The 22,195-nt window shown below is 37.9% G+C and overlaps 1 protein-coding gene across 1 annotated transcript in view; it reads right to left on the bottom strand.

Moving 5' to 3' along the window:
- Window positions 1-2,351: 2,351 nt before the first annotated feature.
- The window catches only part of TRDN (triadin), a 205,327-nt gene continuing 185,483 nt past the window's right edge, over window positions 2,352-22,195 (bottom strand). The window contains exons 36-40 of the mRNA XM_085217385.1: window positions 17,870-17,896; window positions 16,569-16,604; window positions 15,872-15,916; window positions 14,878-14,925; window positions 2,352-4,958 (exon numbers count right to left, since the gene is read on the bottom strand). Coding sequence (XP_085073511.1) covers window positions 4,816-4,958; window positions 14,878-14,925; window positions 15,872-15,916; window positions 16,569-16,604; window positions 17,870-17,896 — 299 coding nt within the window. The 3' untranslated portion in view covers window positions 2,352-4,815. The remainder of the gene's footprint in view (window positions 4,959-14,877; window positions 14,926-15,871; window positions 15,917-16,568; window positions 16,605-17,869; window positions 17,897-22,195) is intronic.

Here is a 22,195-nt window from a genome sequence, read left to right as displayed (position 1 = left end):
AAGCACACAAAAAATTCCATAAACCAAGACAGCAAGCACAAAGAATCATGTTCCTTCTTTTTTTAATTAAAAGACAATGGCTCCTACATTAAGAAGCACACTTTGTACAGGAATGCTTTGCTCACAGGTAAATAATATGATTCTTTACCTCTTAGGTTAATTGGGAATTTTTGGAGAACTGTAGTCAGGACAAATGGGTAATATGAAAGCTGGATATCTGACCTTTTTGGTTATATAAATAATATATAAATCATATTTTAATTTACCCTTGTGTTTCTTACTTCTGGAAAACTATAAGATAGGAGAAATAGATTCATCTTCAGTATATTATTCTTTTTTATGAATATTCATAGTCATAGGAGGTTCATTCATGGGAATTCTCACAAGACATTTCCTCTTTCTTTTGTCAGTTATCAGCCCTTCATACTTTCACATTCTCATCCCAGTAGTGTTCACATTCCTTTATCTTTCCTTCTTGGCTTCCAATATCTTGTATCCTTGGTAAGAAGTGCTAGTGGTGGTATGTAACTGTGAAGAGTCAGCTGCTGACTCTATCTGAAGCCCAAAGCAGCTTAAACAAGTGTTTTCTCTAAGGGAAAAAGACTTTCATTCATTTCTCATTGTAGCGAGTGGATTATACAGTGGGGCGCTGGAGTGGATAATAAAGCACCAAGTAAGATAGGAAAGGGAAGAGACTCAGTTGCTCTTCTGAGTGTTTATGCTCTGGCAGATAAAGACATCCCTCTGCAAGTGGGCTTACTGCATTTCTGCTCTCTTCTGTTGGATTAAAGCAAAATTTCACAGAACTTTTTCTGCAGGGAATTTTGCATCTAAGCTGGACCATACTAAGTTGTAAATGGCAGTGTAGAGAGAAAGCTAGGGTATTTCTAGGGTTTGGGATCAACAGGAGAAATCTTCACAGTGATATGCAAATTAAACATGTTCCGTCTTGAGTTCTAAGTGGAAAACCCCAATTAGTAGGAGCAGAATGTGTATAGATCTGTGCAACAACCAGCTGCAGTCTGCTACCTTTTGCTAACAGCCAGATTCCTACTTAGACATTTGCTCACTGCTTCAGCAGGGTAGGGGAAGAAAATTGGAAGAAAAGGAATGAGAAGGCTCATGGGAAGAGGGAGCTCAGGGAGCTTGCTTGCTAATTACCACCATGGACAAAGCAGGCATAGTTTTGCGAAAGTTAACTTTATTGCCAATTAAAATAAATGTCATTAATAAAAATGTCATTAATAATTGGATTGTAGGAAACAAAAAGGCAAACATTCAGACAAAACATTTCGTCCCCCTTTTCCAAAGTCTACTTCAGTCTCAACCGCTCGTCCTTGATCAATTAGAAATGAGCCATTGTGAGAACCCACAGTTTGCTGGAAAGAGGGGATGACAATTAACTAACTCTAGAAGCTGTAAAAGGCTGAAATCAGACTCCAGCTGCAACAGAGGTAAGAGTGTGAAACAATGAATGTGGTCAGAGGGCTGAAGATGAGATCAGTGAACTGTACTAGCAGGAGCAGGCAGCCCTTGGGTGATCACCCTCTTGGCTGAGCATGTAAAATTTATCTATTGGGCTTCTGCAAGTCTTGATGAAGCCTTGCTGTTCCTGTTTATTTCAGCAGAATTTTAGCATCTCAGGGAAAGGTGAACTGGGAGAGGAGTTTCATCTCATGATATGTTGATTCACCTGCACAACAATCCTATGGAGCAATAAGCCTTTCATGTGCAAAGACTCACCAAACTTCATGGGGCAGAGAGAGTTCAAACCCAAATACAGCGATATGCAACTAGTTATGCTGTCTTCAGGCCATAGTCTGGTTCTTGCATCACCTCCTAGTTTTTAGCAATTGCTAGTATAGAGAAGCCATAGTTCTTAAAAGTATTAAAAAAATCTCACAATTTTTGGTCTCTCTGTTTCTTGGTCATCGAGATCATCTTAACCTCAGATTAGTTATAGGAGAATGCATTTTTCTTTCTTTTCTTTCTTTTTTTTTTTTTTTCTATATTTTCCATAATAGTGGAAATAAGTATCTTGACAAACATAGGTTGTTTTGGTACCAAATGAAGCTCTGTATTAAATGGCTGCAAATAATTTGACTTAACTGTTAGAGTATAATCCATAAAAAAGTGTGTGGAAAGACTAGTTAAGATAAATATTGCAAAAAAACCACTAGGGGTGAATAAAATTCAGAACAATTCATTTTCAGCTGTAAGAAATGCCATCTTCATATTTGTAGAATTTGCAATTACTTACCAGTAATTACTTAGTAGGGATAAAATTTTACATACATAAAGCCTTACCTTCCACTTTTGCATTCACAAAAACAATATTACAGTCACAGAAACACAGTATATATTCTTTATTTTTCAAAACAGATAACAATCAGCATATGATTTTGAAATATTTCAGGCTAATTTGAGTAAAGCCATGCAATTCAAGTAATACTTTTTAAGGTTCCAGTTGAATTTAAAGAGAAAAATGCTTGCCATTTTGAGAGCACAACTGTTTCCTTTCTTCTTAGTGGGTATCAGATTGACATTAGGGAAGAAAAATAAATAGCTCATTTTATATTACTTTCTCAGTGATATTCAATATTTATGTTTACAAAGCACTCAGATGTGTAACTGAGACATTATGGGAATGACACATGAAACATATCCTCACCATTCTCTCAAATGAGAAAAAGGCTATGGGTAATCACAGTGTATGGAATTGATTGTGGTAAAAAATGTTGAAAAAAATGAAGGCTTATAGTGCAGTAAAATCTTGCCTTGATTATTGAAATTGGATAAAGTCCTGAATGAAATTAAATGATTTTTGAAAAGTTATAGTCTTATTTTAAGACTCACAATAAAAGCCTAGGGCAATAACATCCGTAATAATATACACGTAATCATAAATTGGGGAAAAAAAAACACAAAAGAACCCAACACTGGAAATATAAAAAGGCCTACTGAAAGAAAAGTAACAAGTGACATTTTATCATGAAATATTCTCTGCCAGCAGCTCTATATCACTGTACATCTGCAAAAATGATTTCACAGGTAACAGCGGAGGCCTGAACATCTGCCATGTGCTCCAGTATGGAAAGTGCTACTCCTAGAGAACGATCCTACCTCTTTTCAGAAACCACTGTCTAAGCTGCTTGTTGCAATCAGAAATTTTGCAGCAAAGGACAAAATATGAGACTGCATCTAGTCTATGTGAGGCCATGATCAATAATCAGAGAGTGTCAGCTTGACTCAACAGTGCAACAGCAAAGCAATCTGAATTGTATTAGTTTGTCAGAGATTCAGTTGTCTGAAACACATGTGAGTCAGTTTTTAACTGAGGTATGAACAGGTTGGCAGGCAGAGAGAATGGGGAAAAGCAGTAATATTGCCTGAAATTATGCAGAAAATAGAGCAATGGATTGTTACAGGTGTGGTCAGAGTCTACAAGTATCCAGTTGTACAATGAGCATAATGCTCCTTTAGCTGGTAGCTATGTCTCTAAGATCACTGCTGTACTTTTCATAGATTAAATGCTGCAAACATACAGCAGCTTGAGAAAATGTGTAGCAATTTACATTGTCAGATGTATAGACAGGTAAGGTACTGATTTTCAGTTGTGAGTTTTCAGGGATTTAATGTCTTCCCATCACTTTCTTAAGGTAACCAATCCATTATTTCTATAGGAACAAACAAAAGAAAGTTGAAGATAGGCTTATTTACTTTCAGTTCTCATCTATAATTTATCAACAGTGATGTATTCTGAAAAAATCCTTCTAATACCTCAGAAACTGTCTATGGGGAGGAATTACTTCTAGTAATAACAACTACCCAGATTATTGCATATGCTTCTGATTTTGTTTTTTTTTTTTCTATCACTGATCTGAGATTGTTACAAATTGGCATGTATACCCACTGGGTATTTGGATTGGTTTCATGTGACCAGCATCATACATCACAGCTTTTCATATTATGCTAACAGAAAATGGTTGGTTGGCTGGTGTATTCTCAATTTTCATGGTTTTTGCTGCAAATTGATCTGATTTACCCACAGGAAAAAAATTTGTTTTGTTTTGCTTGTTTCTTGGGATCTTCATGTTGATAAAACATTGATTTTTCTCACCTTTGCCATGTTGTTTTAGTTTCTCTTCTCACTTTGGGCTTTTATAACATGAACTATTTGTATTTTGCCAGCAGGCAGGGCAAACACAGTGTCTTTAACTGTTTCAAGTTAAATAGAAATATCCATCATTAGCATGACTTGAAGAATCAACTTATTGGTAGTATGCTGAGCTGCTGATAGCAATTGTGAACTTCAAGCCACACTGGTCAATGAGAAATAAAAATAGCACCAGTTGCAGGGCACATTTTCATGATTTATTGAGGCTTTCTCCTGTCAGCAATTTGATTGAACTTTAAGAAGAAGTGATTTAGGATTGCTGGCAGTCTTGCAATCTTGCTGATATAAAAGCTACATTCAGCCTCTCACTCCCTAGTTAAGAATAAATGGAAAACAGACTGACTTTAATGCTGAGCAGGTTAAGAAAAACGGAGCTAAAGAGGCAGGAAATCACACACACGCTCACACACACAATCAGGCCAATGCTTTCTTAGCAGCCTTTCCACGAGAAATAGGGTGCTTTTACTTCTCTGCCTTTGTCAAACACAGCTTGTTTTGCCCGTGTCTCACGGAAACTTTTCCAGGTACATGTGCCAAATGGATCACATTCTGGCAATGACAAGTACCACTGTGACTACTGTGGACCTCAGCAGAAAAGATAATGTGCAAAATGCGAACAATCACAGAACTCAGTCTCTCTACTGCCCTGGCTTCCTTGTCTTTCTCTTGGAAGTCTTTGAGTGATTCTTTTCTTCCTTGTTTGAAGAGGGGTTGGTAGGAAACTGCAGTCCAAATCCGTTAGGTCCGTTTATGAAAACACATTGAAAGTAGCGGACAGGAGCTAGGAAAACAAAGAAGGGATGGTTAACATTTATAATTTCCAAATTGAGACTGTGAGTCTCTGTTGTATTCTCTCAGAAAACAACCGTATAATTTAATTCCCATTAATTGAGTTACAACAACACACATCTTTAGTGGCTCACAAGGCAGATTCCACACGTCAACAAAATTTTAGCTGAAGAGTTCAGCATGACATATTTGTAGCAGAAGTTTAGAAACTATAGACAATTTACATTTTTTTCCATTATTCCACAAAGTTATAGGCCTTTCTCTCCCCCCCCGCCCCTTCCCCCCAAATATTTGCATTCTAGGATAGCTGAGTGGAAACTCCTGAAAGCAACATGCATATTTTCTGATATTATATTTCACAGCCACTTTCAGATAGATTGAGAAGTTCCAATACGACTCCAATGAAATGGTGACGGTGGCATTTTTTATTAGGGTTTGGATGAGTATATACATGTATCTATTGGTCCGAAAAAGGAGATCATAAATGGCACTGCCTGCTTTTTTTGATTTTTGAGCACTGGTCTATATAGTCACACTTCAGTGTGCAATGTTTTAAAGGTTTTCAGGAACAAATCTTTTCAGCACAGATGAAATAGAACTTATTTGTTACAGAACCTGAGTTGTGGACTCTAAAATTAATACTGACAAGATTTTAAAAGATAACTATGAGTCTGGTATGCATTTGTGAAAATGATTGGAGGAGTGCTGGAATCCGAAAAAGTAAGTTCTCATACAATTATTTTTCTGCTGACTATTTCTTTCCTCTGCTGTTCATTCCACACTAAAAAAAAAAAAAAAAAAGCTGTTTATTGTAACAGGTCCAATCTGAGATGGACTCCAAGGCTTCCTTGTGTTATGAACTCAAATGCAAGGTTTGTTTATTTACTGCCAAGTCACAATAAAAAGTTGAACACAGAATGGTGTGTCAGAAATGCTGGTATGTTCAACCCAATTATTTTATCCTCCGTGGCTTTCTTGCTTCACTCATTCTGAGGTTAAGTATTTACTGTCTAAAAGGCGCACTTGAAAGTGATGTTAGAAATAAGATTCTTCTGAAAATGACTTACTGCTTTCCCCCTAAATCTCAGAATAGAATCAATTTCTCCCCTCAGGTTATTGGTATTTTCACTGTGGTCCTCTGTAAGACGAATCCAGGATCTCTTAGAAATTAGATTAGAGAAATCACCTTCTGACTCGAGCCCACAGCAAGGATATAGAGCTTATTATAAAGGCATTTATAGAAACATGGAATCATAGAATTACAGAGTACAAGGATCATGGAGTCCAGCTTCTGGCTCCACACAGGACCACCACTGAAATCCTACATCTGAAAATGTTGTCCAATTCCAGCAGGCTTGGTGCCTGTTTCATGCTTGACCACCCTCTGGTGAAGAACTTCTCCCTAACCCCCAAAATGACCCTCCCCTGATGCAGCTCCACGCTGTTCCATTGGATCCTGACACTGTCACCAGAGACCAGAGATCAGTGCTACCTCTCCACTCCCTGTGACAAGCTGTAGGCCATCATGAGGTTTCCCCTCAGCCCCCTCTGCTCTGGGCATCTCCTAATGTGGATCAGCTATATTCTCTGTTTGCTTACTGTATGGCCAAGAAATTTCTGGGATATATTATAATTACAATTAACAGGCTTATTCCATTCAATAAGATATCTTTCCTATGTAAAGCTAATTAAAAACAGTAAATTGCTACAAAAGAAGCTATGATTAAAACCAATCGTTTCCTATCAAAATGCTCTGCCAGAGATTTCTCAATAGATTTCACTTCATTTAAAAAAAAAAAAAAAAGCAAGACTAAAATTGACTCCCACTGATTGTCAATTTGATAAAAAGAATTATTTTTTAGGAAGGAAATTGCCAATTTAAAACTCACTTTTCTCTTTTTAAATGGAAATAATTTCTGCATATTCCTCTAATGGATATAAAAATTAAAAAAATAAAATAAAATAAATTAAAAAAAAATAAAAAAGTCAATAGCCAATTCTCTCTTCCTTATGAAGAAGGCAAGTAGGGCATCATGCACTAGCCCCAATAAATACCAGTAAATACTTTATTTCAAGATAGTAGAAATCATTTAAAAAATAACTGTGTATGCAGTCAGAATGCAAAATTCATCTCTTTCTTTCACACATTCAGTAAGTCCTGATATATACTAGATCTTTTATAGGAAGTACTTTAAACATGTTTATCATAATCAGCATGCCTGACACCACAGTATTTTGTAAAGAGGTCATTTTTAGTTTTTGAATGGTATTCAAACTGTTAACAACTTCTTTTTTTTTTTCTCTCAAACTGTCTTGGTTAGATTTCCTATTAATACTCCCAGCACATAACTACTCCTTTTTTTTTTTTTTAAGCATATAAAACAAAGTCAGTTGCCTATACAGGAGAAATCCTTTTCTACTATTTCTCTTCAATGTTGTCCTTTTTAGGCTGATTTATCATACAAACCTGAGCTGCAAAACATGCAGATAAAAATGTCATTCAAACAAATGCCAATATCTTTGGAACTATGTATGTATCAGAATCTGCAGCACTGTTATGATGCACCACAGCTAGAAAACAAATTGAATTTTGGCATGCAAAGAAGACTACGAATGTAACCCCTTTTGCTTTTATAATTCTCACATTAAATATAAATACAGAATGTGTCTTCTAAACTGAAGAATGTTCCCAATTCTAACGTATTGTCTCATGTCTTCAGGGCAAATGTTATTAAAAAAAAGGAGATGAACAGTAGGAAACATGGCTTAACATTATAATTCTTTTCTTAGATTATCAGAGGAAAAAATCTTATATCTGGCCTTATGCTTTCAGATAGGATGTAATTTATGATAAATCATATAGATACTGAAATTTTCCTTATGAGTGCTACTGGGGAAATAAGTGAAAAAAAAACAAATGTTGGAAAAATCTAGAAAAGTTTATTTGACAAATTACAGCTAATTCTGTTATACTAGAACCTGATTCCTATGACTAATTTTTTGGGAAGATGGAAAAGGGGACTTTGTTTTTTCTTTTTATTGAAGGAAAGGGTAAGGTTTTTTTCCCCTTTATGGAGGGAGAGAAATTTGAAAAATTATTTTTTGATCTTTTAAAATAATTTTTATGTAGATAGAAATCAGTTGGAAGTCGAGTTCCAGAAAGCAATCTCCCTGGATTAGGGGTTTATGCAAAGTTATTCTGTGCTAGTCAAGAAGAAATGTAAAGCACATTACACAGATATGCATATCACACTGAGAGATGGTTTCAAGAAATGTGGGTGGAATATTGCAAGAGCACTGTCCTGATGCTTTCAATTCTTTCAATTCTTTAGCAGAAGAGGAAAAAGATTGGGTGTCGTGCTTGAGGCTTTTTCTCATTAAAGAGTTACTCTAGTGCTTTAATCATCTTCATGACCCTTTGCTGGATTTTCTCCAGTAAATCCACATTTCTGTTGTACTGGGGAACCCAGAATTGGACCCAGTAAACTACATGCGCCCTTACTAATGCTGAGTATAAAAAGGCAGCACAACCCTCTGGTGTATCCACAGCTCCTAATTTTGAATCATCTGCAAACTTCTTACAGTACACTCTGCCTCATCATCAATATAGTTAATGAAGACATTAAATAGGATTGACTCCTGTGCTCACTCTCTGATGCTTCCAGCTTAAAATCCCCAAAATAAAAATGATCATAAGTCTCACTTTCATGGACCTTATGCATACTGAAGATCAAGTCCAAGTGAGCTTTTGTCCTTTTGCTCCACAAGAGGTTTCTGGTGTCCCTAAGCTCACCTTAGGAGACCTGCTTTACACTTTGAAGGTGTACCATCCCAGTGAAACTCCCCTCCTGATACTATCCTGGGAATACACTGCTATCTGCTCTCCAACTTTGTACCATGGATCACCACACTCTGGGCCCTGTCATTCAGACAGTTTTCAGTCAGTATCACTGTTTGCTCATCCAGCCCTTACTTCTCTATGAGCATCCTATGGGAGATAGTGCTGAAATCTGTAGACAGTATTCACTTCTCATCTCAGCTTAGCACAGCTACCAGTGCACTCAATCACAGAAATTATCAGGTAGATCAAGAATGGTTACTCCCTTCTGAATTCATACTAATTCTGATCTCTTTCTTGTCCTTCATGTCTATGGAAACAGTTTTGAGGTTTAGTTTTCTGTCACCTTCCCAGGAATGGAGGTGATGATGACTAGTCAATAGTTCCCTGGGTCCTCCTTCTTTCCCTTTTTGGAGATAGGAGCAACATTTACTTTTTGCAAGTCCTTAGATACCTCTCCCAAATGCCATAGTTCGATTATGAATTTGGTTTTGATTTGATTTGATTAAATTGACATTTAAAGAGCTAGAATGCAAATTACATACTATTTGTTGATAATTAAGACAGTTATTTAAGTCAGTTGAATGGAATAGGTGACAGATAATAGTCAACTAATTGACACAAGTCTCAGTATAAAAGATATTCCCAAGACCATAGATCATTTGAACAGTTAAACAATGAATTTAGATGAATTTAGACTACATTTTAAATTCTCTCCAGAAACAAGTTCCCAATTACAATAACAAACATCACTTATGGATTGTAAATACCTCTGGGTATTAAATTTAGTGCTGTTCAGGTACAAGAGCCACAAGAGCCAGCAACATTCATTACAAATGTGACTGGTAGCAAAAGAATTAGTCCAGAACCGTTTCTAATATTTTTTCAGTGACTATCTTGAAGGATTTTGTCTGTAGATGTCTGTGATTAAACCCAGACTTTTACATGAAATGGATAAATCTTGTCTAGTATTCTACAGCACTAATAACTCTAATGGATCTGGAATGGTGTTAGTGCAAAGGAACAGGCAGCTGGTGTCCTGCTTGTATTATTCTGTAATTTTGTAGTCCTACTGCTCTCCTAGGAAGAGGTGTGAATTTGAATGTCTCCAGATAAGAGGACTCTGAAAAGTTGTCAAATTAATTAGGATGGAAGTTCCTAATTACAAACCAGTTCTGACAACAAATAAACTCGAGGTAAGGTAACGGAACTGACAAACTCAGCCAAGCTTAATAAAGGGGGTTAGTACAGTGGTTGGGATAGATGTCCTCCTGTAGTAGGAGCAGCATAAGTCCAAAGTTCTTCTACATCATCCACATGACTTTGATTGTTTCAAAAAAGAATATCATTTAACTTGGATTATAATATCAATGTACAGAGAGGCTACCCATAAGCATATAATTCAATTAAAAATGGATGTTTTTCCTATTTGTGGTTTGTATGTACAGATTTTGAATTTAAAACTCATTACAATCTACAGTTTTCTAGTAATATTTAATTGGCTTCAGATCAGATCATAAAGTTTTTGTAGTTTACCTATGATTATGTCTGATATTTCCCCTTTATGTGAGTTTCTAGAACAGGAATATTAATTTGAGTTAACTTTTAAAATCGATTAAGTAGCCCACACAAAAATTGCTGCGTGGGAACTCATCCAGAATTAAAGAAGTCCCAGTGAAATTGTCTTCAATTCAATTTCAAAATAGGTTCAACCAGATTAAATCAAAGTCACTTTAGTTCTTAATATGTGGTCACCCAAGCATTTTGCACTATTTAACCTCTCCTTAAACTTATTAACACACAGTATTTGTCCATATCACTGGTTAGACAAGCCTACTGAGAGTTAGTCTCCAAATACTGCATAAAGGTCAGCTTTGGAATGGTGGAATTACTAAGATCAAGTTACTGGAAAGCTTGAATAGGCAGCCTTAGTTCTCACAATCCTAACAACCTCAAACATTGAACCATTCATGGCTAGTATTTAAAAGGTGTATGCCTGAAAATCAGAGGCTGTTCTACGTGAACTCTCTTGTAGGCAGCATTGCCATGCTGCTTGTTCCACTATCATGCTGCATGCTTACAGTGAAGAATGGTAACAACCCTGGGAAGATCTTGGTGCATGAAGACACAGGACTTATAAATGAATGGACACTGATCTTACATAAAAGTTTTTGACAAACTTTCAAGGTGCCAGTTCCTTCTATTATTTTTTAGCCAGTGGTACACTTTCTGATGTCCAGGAAAAACAGTATTAATATTAATGATTTATTGCTGAACTTTAGTGAGGAAAAAAAATGATAAACATCTAATTAAAGTTATTTCAAGGACGTTACTACTGTTTTCATTACTACCCTCAGAGATGCAGTTATTAATGTTCTCTTTATTGATCTATGCTTTTATTTGAGAAAAGATTTATAATATCTTTTCTATATTTTTGGGCAGCTTCTCTAGTGAAGTTGTATTCAAATGGTCAGCTTTGAGAGAGTGAGTCTGTGCAGATGCTGTTCTGAAAGAAACTACTGACAAAATACTGGAATCATCATATCTTTGAGATATATGGACTACCTGGATGATGAGCAAAGTAGAAAATATATTATCCACAGTTCATCAGAATGATGAGTTTCTCACCTATCTATAGATAGGAGCAATCTATCCTGCACTCTCTTCTGACTACTGTGTGCTTTATTTATAGTAGTTCAATTCTTATATTTTATGGAACCGGACAAATATGTTTCTGCTTAATGATATAAACAGAGTGCATCTACAGAATGATGAAACCATACTCCAGATATGGAGTCTCCAAATACTTCATGCCAGTGAAAAAGAGAAAAAGAAAGCGTTCTCATTCTCTGTGAAAATAATGATCAGAGGGAAAAAATCTTATATTGCACTGCTGTCAAGTTTGTGACCCCTGAGCCCTGAGGAAACATCCTTAAATGTCTCACATTAAATCTCACATTCAATAGAACTTTCACTTTTTTTTTTTTTTTCTTAAATTTGGAGATCATACTTGCATTGGAAAATATGTTACAGAGATACAAAAGGTGAAAGGCAATTAAATAATTTTATAGAAACAAACTAATCACCATATGCTAATACAGACATATAATGACATTGGAGCTGCTGAGGTTTTCATGTGCAATCTTTTGCTGATAATATGTTGAAAATATTCCTCTTTATGCTGGAAAACATCTCTGCAGAAGCAGAGAATAAATCTAGTTGAGAAATGCTTTTTTTCATAGAAAAGATAGCGTAGTATATTCAAATAAAGGATGTTTCAACTGCCCCTAATGGTAAGTTTCATTTTTCCAGATGTACATCATCTTTGACTAGTCAGAGGAGTTCATAGGATAGAAAGTCTTATGGCCAAGAAACTGTAAACTCCTTAACAATTTATAAGGGTAGACACATGAATTATGCAAGACACAGGATGCTGGGGAATTTAGCATGACTAATTTGATTTCTATTTACCTTTAAAACAATCCACGTATTTCTGTAGTTTAACCTATTTATACGGGTTTAAGATCAATCTTATTATTTCTCACTTTTCAAGCTCTTTCATCATTGCCTCTCTTTAATTTTGCCATATTTGCACATCTGTTGTCTAAGATAACAGCTCAAAAAAAAGCCAATTTCTTTAGCTAATAGTGTGACAAATGAAAGAAAGTGTTTCCTGGGCTTTCAGCCATAAGGACAGTTATATGGCAATTGCAATAAACATAATCAAGTACTGGTTACTTTAAATTTTCACACTCTGATGTGAGTATTGAAGCAGATTGGGACTTATAGTATACAGTTGTTTATATAAAGGATATGGAAGACAACTCTCATCACAAAGTTGAATTTGTACACTTCTCAAATTTTACTCCAAATGCCCAAAAATCTGCTTCTGTCTTGTGAATAAATTTCTCATAACGTAGAAGGAAAAACTAGTGCCTAAGCTTCATTCTGAGCACAGGTGCCAGTTTTGACACTTAGGACAGGAGAAAGAAGGGGGAAGAATTTTAAGTAATTGCTTGCAGCTCTACAGGGGAGAGAAATTTAGTGTCTACTGCACATATCACCATTGCTTATATAAAAGGTACAGAGCTGCTTAAAATTCTGTCTAAATGTGGAACTTTCTGAAAACTGAAGATATATTCATCTTTTTAAATTGCTTATTTCACTATATCTGAGTGCTTCATAATACCAGGAAAAGGCTGAAGGACTGATCAAAATCTAAGTATAAGTGAATCTAATCTATTCAGTTTTTCAAAGCGGAAAGGAGAGTTACTATTTAAATTTTTACATTTGCTCAGAAAGTGTAAATCCTATTTATCAGCAGAAATTATTACTATTTGGTGCAATGGAGAAAATGCACTGTCTTCATCTTCAAACAATACAGGAAGAATAAATCAACTTCAAGAGGACGTGACCTAGAATTCTGTCTCAGCTTTTAAATTCTCGAATTGAGCAAATACCAAAGAACAACACTGAAAAGAAAAAAAAAAACATGTTGATATTCTTTTGGAAACCTTTCACCCACTTTCTGAAAGCTTACTAATTCTATTTAGTGGACAAAGAAGATATTGACTTAAAATTATGTTTGTGAAGCCAGTTGCAAAGGACTGTTTGTATAGAGTTGTTTCTAATCTAGGAAACATCCAGTCAGTTATGCGATGGTAGAATATAATTAGATTAACCAATAACAGCAATTATTGTAAATGAAAACAGTTTTCGAATTATGCAAACTTTGCAGGAGTTTGGTGTGCAGAAGACAGGATAATAAGTTTTAGCACATGCTTATCTTGAATTTGTAATTTTACTACAGAAGAAAATCTCTGCTTTAACTCACTTAATTTACTTTTTGTTTGTTGTGAGTATTGCTATATTGTTAGAATGGCTATGACTTTTAGCATAGGGTCTACATTCTGTATACATTGGCCAATTACAGAATTATAAAAATATTAAAAGGAATTTAATTTTATACCTGGTTCTAAAACTGCATGCATTCCCTACCAAAGAAAAAATATTTAAAAGGCTAAGCCAAGCCATTCTTATATATGTATCTAGTGGCGCTCTTACAACAAATTCTTGTGAGCTGTATGTGCAGCACACTACCATTTGGGAGCTTGAGTTTAACATTTCATTCACATTTTCTTCCCTTGATGTCTGATTGCACTGCATATGTTTTGCACTTAGCTATCATTTTTAGGCTTATTAAAATATTTATATTTAAAATATATAGATACATATTTGTATCTATACGTGCATCACACATTTTCCATCATATATATAGGATTGTAAAACTGTAGTTTTACAAAACTGCCTGTAGTAAGCATGGAGAGAAAAAAAAAAACAAACAACAACATACAACAAAGCAGTCTGAATTATTTGAGATGAAGTCATTTTCTCAACTGTTTAAGAACAACAAAGTTTTACCAGGAAGATTTGTATTAATATTTAGTTCATATTTTGGTTTTACACAAGTACACAAGTTACATCTCAAGGTGAGATAAATGTCTAGTGTGAATCAGTGCAGTTCCACTGAAGTTGCAGGGATGAATTTATACCCGTCAAGTATCTGGAATGTATTTTTATTCTTATCTTAAACTAGGAAAAACATGGAGTTAACAGATAATGCAGTGAGAGATGTCCTCCTCAGATGCCCTACTCTTTTTCACTTTTTTTTGCGGTGAGGATGGGAGTATTTGAAGAGACAATATTTATTCCTGTAAGAAAAAATAAATGGAACATAGTCCTCATTATGTAGTTTTGCTACGGAACAGATTTTCTATGAGGAACATATGCTTATTTAAATAAATTACTGTCAAATTAATTATAGGCCACTTGGTTTATAATTAGCTACTTATTTATTTAGAAGTTTAGTAAAATCATAAAGCAATACAATTTGAATACATTGTTTTCCACAGGAATAATACTTGTGGGTCTTACTTTGTTTTCCTTGCATCATGTTGCCTTAACATGAATAAGAGATATGAAAGGACTGTAGGAGTGACATCCCTTACAACAACAGGAACACTTTGAAAGGAAAACGAATTTCTTTTATGAAAAAAGAAGAAAAACTATATACCTGATGTCAGGTTGTGGTGTTTTGGAGCTTCTTTTGCTGGTGGAGCTCCTAAAGAACAAAACATAGATCATGCCTTAGTTTTCTGTTTCAGGACAAAACATTTAATTAGATTTCAATAAGAAACATCCTGGTGTTGGAATCAAATATGAGATAGGTATTGGTATGAACCCAACTGTTTTTCAAATACGATTTTCTTTAAGCATAGAAACTGTATGTCTAGTAACACATAGAGTCAGCCTGTTCCTAGTTTAGTAGACCTGCACTAGTACAATTAAGCATCTGTTATTCTTTGAGGTTACAAGATTTTAATCATACATAGCACCTAATTGTTCATGAAGACTAATGTATGCAGATCTGACTTCAAATCTTCACTTTTGTGAAAATCTCACAGCCTTTAGCAAATGTAAAGAGGACGTTTGTGTCATAGGCCACTTACTTAAAATGTATTAGTGTTATATTACTACTAATTATCTTTAGAAGTATAGCAAAAATAATTTCTATTACTATAGAGAAATAATCAGGGTGGTGCTTTATCAAAATGTTAGCCAGACTATAAATGACCATGAAGTATACAACACACACAAAAAAGTGTTCTGTTATCGACATGGTCATTCTACAATATGAGGTGGATGATCTAAAGCATCAAACAAGCTATGGAAGTGAACAGTGCACCACCACACCAGCAACCATAGCAACAGACTGACTGGGGTAACCCACTCATCTGAGGACATAGAGCCAGTGCACCCAGCATATCAGCTAATGATGTACCAGTTTTGGAGTCACAGGCAGGGCTCCTCTGCAGTCAGATTGGACATAAAGCTGTAATACTTGATGTTAACATCTAGAGGAGCCATCAGACATTCAGTTACTGGGAATCTCCACACAACTTCATCATTTTGGTGTACTTGCATATGTTTAAAAATGCTAACAAAGCTCCTCTTTCCAATCTCATGAAAAAAACTGATGTTTGCAGAGATTTTCATCCATTTATTACCTTTGTGTTTTTCATCTTTCAGATGTTTCTTCTCAGTTGTTTTTTCTAGGCAGAAAAAGGAAAGGTAACTGAGTTCAAGGTTGGAAATAATTTAAATTCTAATTCTTAATAGATTGTTACCTAAACTTTCCAAGTACAATTCTTTGAAAATTAATACAGATCTTTTAGGAGTTTTTCATATACAAATATATGTAAAATTATGATCTGATAGTATTGTACAATCATAGAATCATAGGCTTGTGTTGGAAGAGACTTTAACGACATCTAGTTCCAAGCTTTTGCCATAGGCAGGGTTGCAAACTACTAAGTCTAGCGCTAGATCAGGCAGCTCAGGGCCCCATCCAGTTTGGCCTTGTACACTTCCAGGTATGGGGCATTCACAACTCCCTGGGAAACTCATTCCAGTCTCTAAGTGAAGAATTTCTGCCTAACATCTAAATTAATTCTCACCTCTTTTAGTTTAAAATTGTTCCCCCTTGTCACTACCAGATAATATAAGAAGTCTGTCCCTCTCCTGATTATAAGCTCACTTTAAGTACTGCAAGGCTGAAAGGAGGTCTCCCCAGAACCTTCTCTTCTCTAGGCTGATCAAGTTGAGCTCCTTCTGCCTGTCTTCACAGGGGAGATGCTGGAGTCCTCTAATTATCCTTGTGATCTTCCATCTACACATATATGCATACACAGAGTAATTTCCTACCTTCTTTTTCCTTAGACGTCTTTCTTTTTTTTGGGGCTAGAAAGAGTTGCAAGGAAAGAACGTTAAGTGACAGCTCTCAGAAATATAATATAATCATAGAAGCATAGAATGGTTTGAGTTGGAGGGGACATCTACGATCATCTAGTTCCAACTCCCCTGCTATAGGCAGGAACACCTCCTTAGACCAGGTTGCTCACAACCCCATCCAGCCTGGCCTTGAATGCTTCCAGGGAGGGGGCATCCACATCTCTCTGGGCAACCTGTTCCTCACAGCAAAGAATTATTTTCCTAATATCTAATCTAAAATATGAGGCTCTCACAGCAAGCACGTTGCACAGAGCTGATCTCCTTAGTAATTTTGCTGGAAAAACTGGGCTAAATGTGTCTCATGGCATATATACAATGGATCTAATATTACAATAATGGCTGTTACCCTAGAGGTAGTAGCAGCTCTGAGCTTTCTGAACAGTCTTTGGAAATCTGCTGAATATTGCTTGTTGTAGAATACTTCAGAAAGTTCTGATAGAGACTTTGGGCACTAGAATTCTATAATTCCTTAGCAACTGAGAGAATTGCCTAACTGTTCATTGCCAAAATTGCACCAGGGAAGGATCCCTTTGCCTACTGCCTTCTTACTATATTTCCTTGGGCAACCTTGATTGCCTGAAATAAATAAATAGAAGGACTTAGAGCTAGATGTACCTTCAGAATTGCCAGATACGACCATTCTGAATTCATTCAGCAATACATTCTTCTTTATTTGATTTATTTAATTTTTCTCAAATTGTACATCTACTAAGAAAACGTGATTTTTCTTTCTGGCATCCTTTTCTCCAGACTCCAAACAAGAGTGGTTGGTCTGTGATTCCATTTAACAAGGCAGACTGACTGAAATTAAGTAATGTGTATTGCTGGCAGGTGTCTGAACCCATTTTATTATTCCCTGTTGACTATAGCAGAAAACAAGCAGGCTGCTTTCAAAGTGCTCATTTTCACTTAGTATGGTCCAACCACTTCTAATATGAATTTCCTCAATGTCTTCTGATGTAATCTGATTATTGCTAGCTTGCTCAGTGCTTATCATCTATGTATATCTCCCAAGAAACGTGCTACAGAAGAGTTAAGATAAAATAATCAACTGATAAAAGCACTCTTTGATAGAGAACTGTACATCTGCAGTTATATCAGTTTACCAGCGCTGGTTCACATCAGCATTGTTAACTGTTGATGAATATTATGTGTTCTTCAAAAATGTTCATTATTTCTTTCTACAAAACATAGCAGAAAAATGTAACATTTACCTGTTATTGAGATTTCACCTGTTGACTCTACAGGAAAATTGTTAAAAATGAGGATGAAGGGGGAAGGAAAAGAATATGAGGGTTAGTACCATAAATTTGTTGTTGTTGTTGTTGTTGTTTTGCCCTCAAGAAAAGTAACCATTTAAATAGATCTTCTCTTTCATCTGCAACTTTTCTGCAGGATATTAATTTGCAATGAAAAGTGTCTTAACGGTGTGCACGTACATAGGATTTCACAGTGAAAGCTAGGAGCCCCATTCTTAAGTACTGTAATCCAGCATGCAATGGTTCATGCAAATGCAAACACTGTACCAATCAAAGCTTTCAAGCAAGTGAATATTTAGAGTTCTTTTTAAACATGTTCTCAAGGTTATAGCTGCCTTTGCTCTTTCCCCCCAAAGTATATTCAGTTTATTACCTCTCTTTTCTTATCATCTACACATCTCAACCAAAGACTGACACTTGAATAGCTGACATTCACCTCTGTATAACTTTCTCCTGCACCATCAGACTGCCCTGACTTTTTACAGTAAAAGCTCTTGGAAGCTGGAAAAGTTTTTGACTATGCGTTTGTATAGCACAAAACCAGCATATATTAATGCCCATAATAGTTAAAGACAATTGATCAACACAATGAGATAAAAATTCCCTACTGTGTGTTCCCTAGTGATTCCCTAGTGTGCCCTAGTGATCATTACTCTTTTGTAATCAAAAGAATTTATGTTGTAATTTGGAATCCAAGAGATTTTTACCCCTCACTTCTTTGCTAGTCCCAGTTTTATTTTAGAACTTTATTGTAAGGAAGGAAAATAACCTTGAATATGGTCACAGAGCACTTTGGGGTCTCCTTTGACTGAATTATCCCAGTACTTCATTGTTGAATACTGACATCAGATGAATATGAGGTTCTACAGCTGACGGAAACCCACATGAAGGCAAAAGTCTTTCAGTACCTGCTTTTACCACAGGAAGTATGAAGGGGGAAGGGGACAAAATAAGGACCGCTGGGACTGAGGGGGCAGTTCGAGGCTCCAAACAGAACTTGATGGGTGGAGACAGTGGAGTTCAAAGGCTTGGAGAGGGGTGGGGGGATGCTGCTTCTCTTAAGTGCCTGTATACTAATGCGCGTAGCATGGGAAATAAACAGGAAGAGCTGGAGTTCTGCGTGCGGTCCTGAGGTCATGATCTCACTGCGATCACAGAGATGTGGTGGGACAGTTTGCATGACTGGAATGTTGTCATGGAGGGCTATGTGCTTTTTAGGAAAGATCGGCTGGCTAGGCGGGGTGGTAGAGTTGCTTTTTATGTGAGAGAGCAGCTAGAATGTATTGAACTTCACTTGGGGGAGAGTGATGTAGCAGTGGAGAGCTTATGGGTGAGAATCAAGGGGCAAGCTGGTAAAGGTGACACTGTTGTGGGTATGTACTACAGGCCCCCTGATCACGATGAGGAGGCTGATGAGGCCTTCCAAAAGCAACTGGATGTAGCGTCACGTTCCCAGGCACTGGTGCTTATGGGGGACTTCAATTATCCAGATATTTGCTGGACGACCAACATGGCCAGGCACGCACGGTCCAGACGGTTCTTGCAGTGCGTTGAAGACAACTTTCTGATGCAGGTGGTGGAGGAACCGACACTGGGAGGGGTGTTGCTGGACCTTATTCTCACCAACAGGGATGGACTTGTTAAGGAAGTAAAGGTTGGGGGCAGCTTGGGTTGTAGTGATCATGAGATGGTGGAGTTCAAGATCCTGAGTGGAAGAAGCAAAGCAATAAGTAGGATTGCTACCCTGAACTTTAGGAGAGCCAACTTCGATCTCTTCCAGGACCTACTTGGAGTTATCCTGTGGGATTGGGTGTTAGAAGGTAAGGGGGCCTCTGAGAGCTGGTCAGCATTTAAACAGCTCTTCTTCCAAGCTTAGGATCGGTGCGTCTCTGTGAGCAAGAAATCGGGAAAAGATGGCAGGAGACCTGTGTGGATGAGCAAGGAGCTCATGCGCAAGATCAAAGGAAAGAAGAAGGTCCATGAAATGTGGAAAAAGGGTCTGACCATTTGGGAAGGATATAGGAATGTAGTCAGGGCCTGCAGAGATGCAATGAGGAAGGCTAAAGCCCGCCTGGAATTGAATCTAGCTAAAGTGATAAAGGATAATAAAAAAGGCTTCTTCAAGTATGTTAGCAGCAAAAGGAAAACTAGAGAGAATGTGGGCCCCTTATTAAGTGAGGGGGGGGTTCTCATAACGGGGGATGCTGAGAAGGCAGAGATACTGAATGCCTTCTTTACTTCCGTCTTCAGTGAAAAGGCTCTCCCTCAGGTTTCCCACACCCTGGAGGTTAGGGAGAGGGTCTGGGGAATGGGAGACTTCCCTTTAGTCAGGAAAGAGGACGTGCGTGAGTGCCTAGGCAGTACTAAGGTCCACAAGTCCATGGGACCTGATGGAGTGCATCCACGTGTGCTGAGGGAGCTGGTGGAAGTCATTGCCGAACCGCTCTCCATCATTTTTGAGAGGTCTTGGATAACAGGGGAGGTCCCTGAAGACTGGAGGATAGCCAATGTCACTCCGTTCTTCAAAAAGGGCAAGAAGGAAGATCCAGGTAATTATAGGCCTGTCAGCCTCACCTCTGTCCCTGGAAAGGCGATGGAACAGCTTGTGCTGGATACCATCTCCAGACAACTGGGAGAAAAGGAGGTTATCAGGAGTAGTCAGCATGGGTTCACCAAGGGGAGGTCGTGCTCGACCAACTTGGTGGCCTTCTATGATGCTGTCACATGCTGGGTGGATGGGGGAAGAGCGGTAGATGTAGTCTACCTTGATTTTAGAAAGGGCTTTGATACTGTCTCCCACGACATCCTTATAACAAAGCTGAGGAAGTGTGGGATAGACGAGTGGACAGTGAGGTGGAGAACTGGCTGACTGGCAAAGTGCAGAGGGTCACTGTTGGTGGTGCAGAGTCTGGCTGGAGACCTGTAACCAGTGGTGTCCCTCAGGGGTCTGTGCTGGGTCCGGTCTTGTTCAACATCTTCATCAATGACCTTGATGAGGGGATAGTGGCCACCCTCAGCAAGTTTGCTGATGATACGAAGTTGGGAGGATTGGCTGACACGCCTGAAGGCTGTGCTGCCATTCAGCGAGACCTGGACAGGCTGGAGAGCTGGGCAGTAAGAAACCGGATGAGGTTCAACAAAAGCAAGTGTAGGGTCTTACACCTAGGGAGGAGTAATTGCATGCACCAATACAGGCTGGGGGATGAGCTGCTGGAGAGGAGCTCTGCAGAGAGGGACCTGGGTGTCCTGGTGGACGACAGGTTGGCCATGAGCCAGCAGTGTGCCCTCATGGCCAAAAAGGCCAATGGCATTCTGGGGTGCATTAAAAAGAGCGTGTCCAGCAGGTCGAGGGAGGTGATCCTCCCCCTCTACTCTGCCCTGGTAAGGCCTCATCTGGAGTACTGTGTCCAGTTCTGGGCTCCCCAGTACAAAAAAGACAGGGATCTCTTGGAAAGAGTCCAGCGGAGGGCCACAAAGATGGTGAAGGACCTGGAGCATCTCCCCTATGAAGAAAGGCTAAGTGAACTGGGTCTGTTTAGCCTTGAGAAAAGACGACTGAGAGGGGACCTGATCCAGGTTTATAAATATCTGAGGTGTGGCGGCCATAGCGGTGAGGCCAGGCTCTTTTCAGTGGTACATGGAGACAGGACGAGGGGAAACGGACATCAGCTGCAGCATAGGAAGTTTCGCACGAATGTGCATAAGAAGTTCTTTGTGGTGAGGGTGACGGAGCACTGGAACAGGCTGCCCAGGGAGGTTGTGGAGTCTCCTTCTCTGGAGATATTCAAGTCTCGCCTGGACGCCTACCTGTGCGACCTGGTGTAGGGAACCTGCTTTGGCAGGGGGGTTGGTCTCGATGATCTCTAGAGGTCCCTTCCAACCCCTACAATTCTGTGTGATTCTGTGTGAAGTATGAGCAATTAAGCATAGTTTTCACTAACATATCCCTGGAAACTTTGAGTCTTGATTTTGGTTAGTAAGGAGAGTCATAAATTTGAGTGTTCAAAACAGGAACCTCAGGCATTCAGTAAAGGCCAATTTTACTGCTATTAAATGCTAACATGCTTAAATCCTTTAATATTTACAGTTCTGCTTAAAATCTTGCCCACAGATGATGAAAACTTGAACATTACAGCATTCTGAGTGGATTAAAACTGCTTCTCATTTTTATTTAAGAAAACATTCTCTTTGAGGCAGTAAATCTGAAAAAGGGATTCATGCTCTGACTCCTTAACTACGGGGTTGCCTAATTCTAAGGGACTTGGACAGGCTCAGTTTTCT

This window comes from Meleagris gallopavo, chromosome 2 (genome assembly GCF_905368555.1).
Source record: "Meleagris gallopavo chromosome 2, MGAL_WU_HG_1.1, whole genome shotgun sequence".
Lineage (NCBI taxonomy): Eukaryota > Metazoa > Chordata > Aves > Galliformes > Phasianidae > Meleagris > Meleagris gallopavo.
Note: the sequence above shows the minus strand (reverse complement) of the source record. Positions and strands in the feature narration are given on the sequence as shown.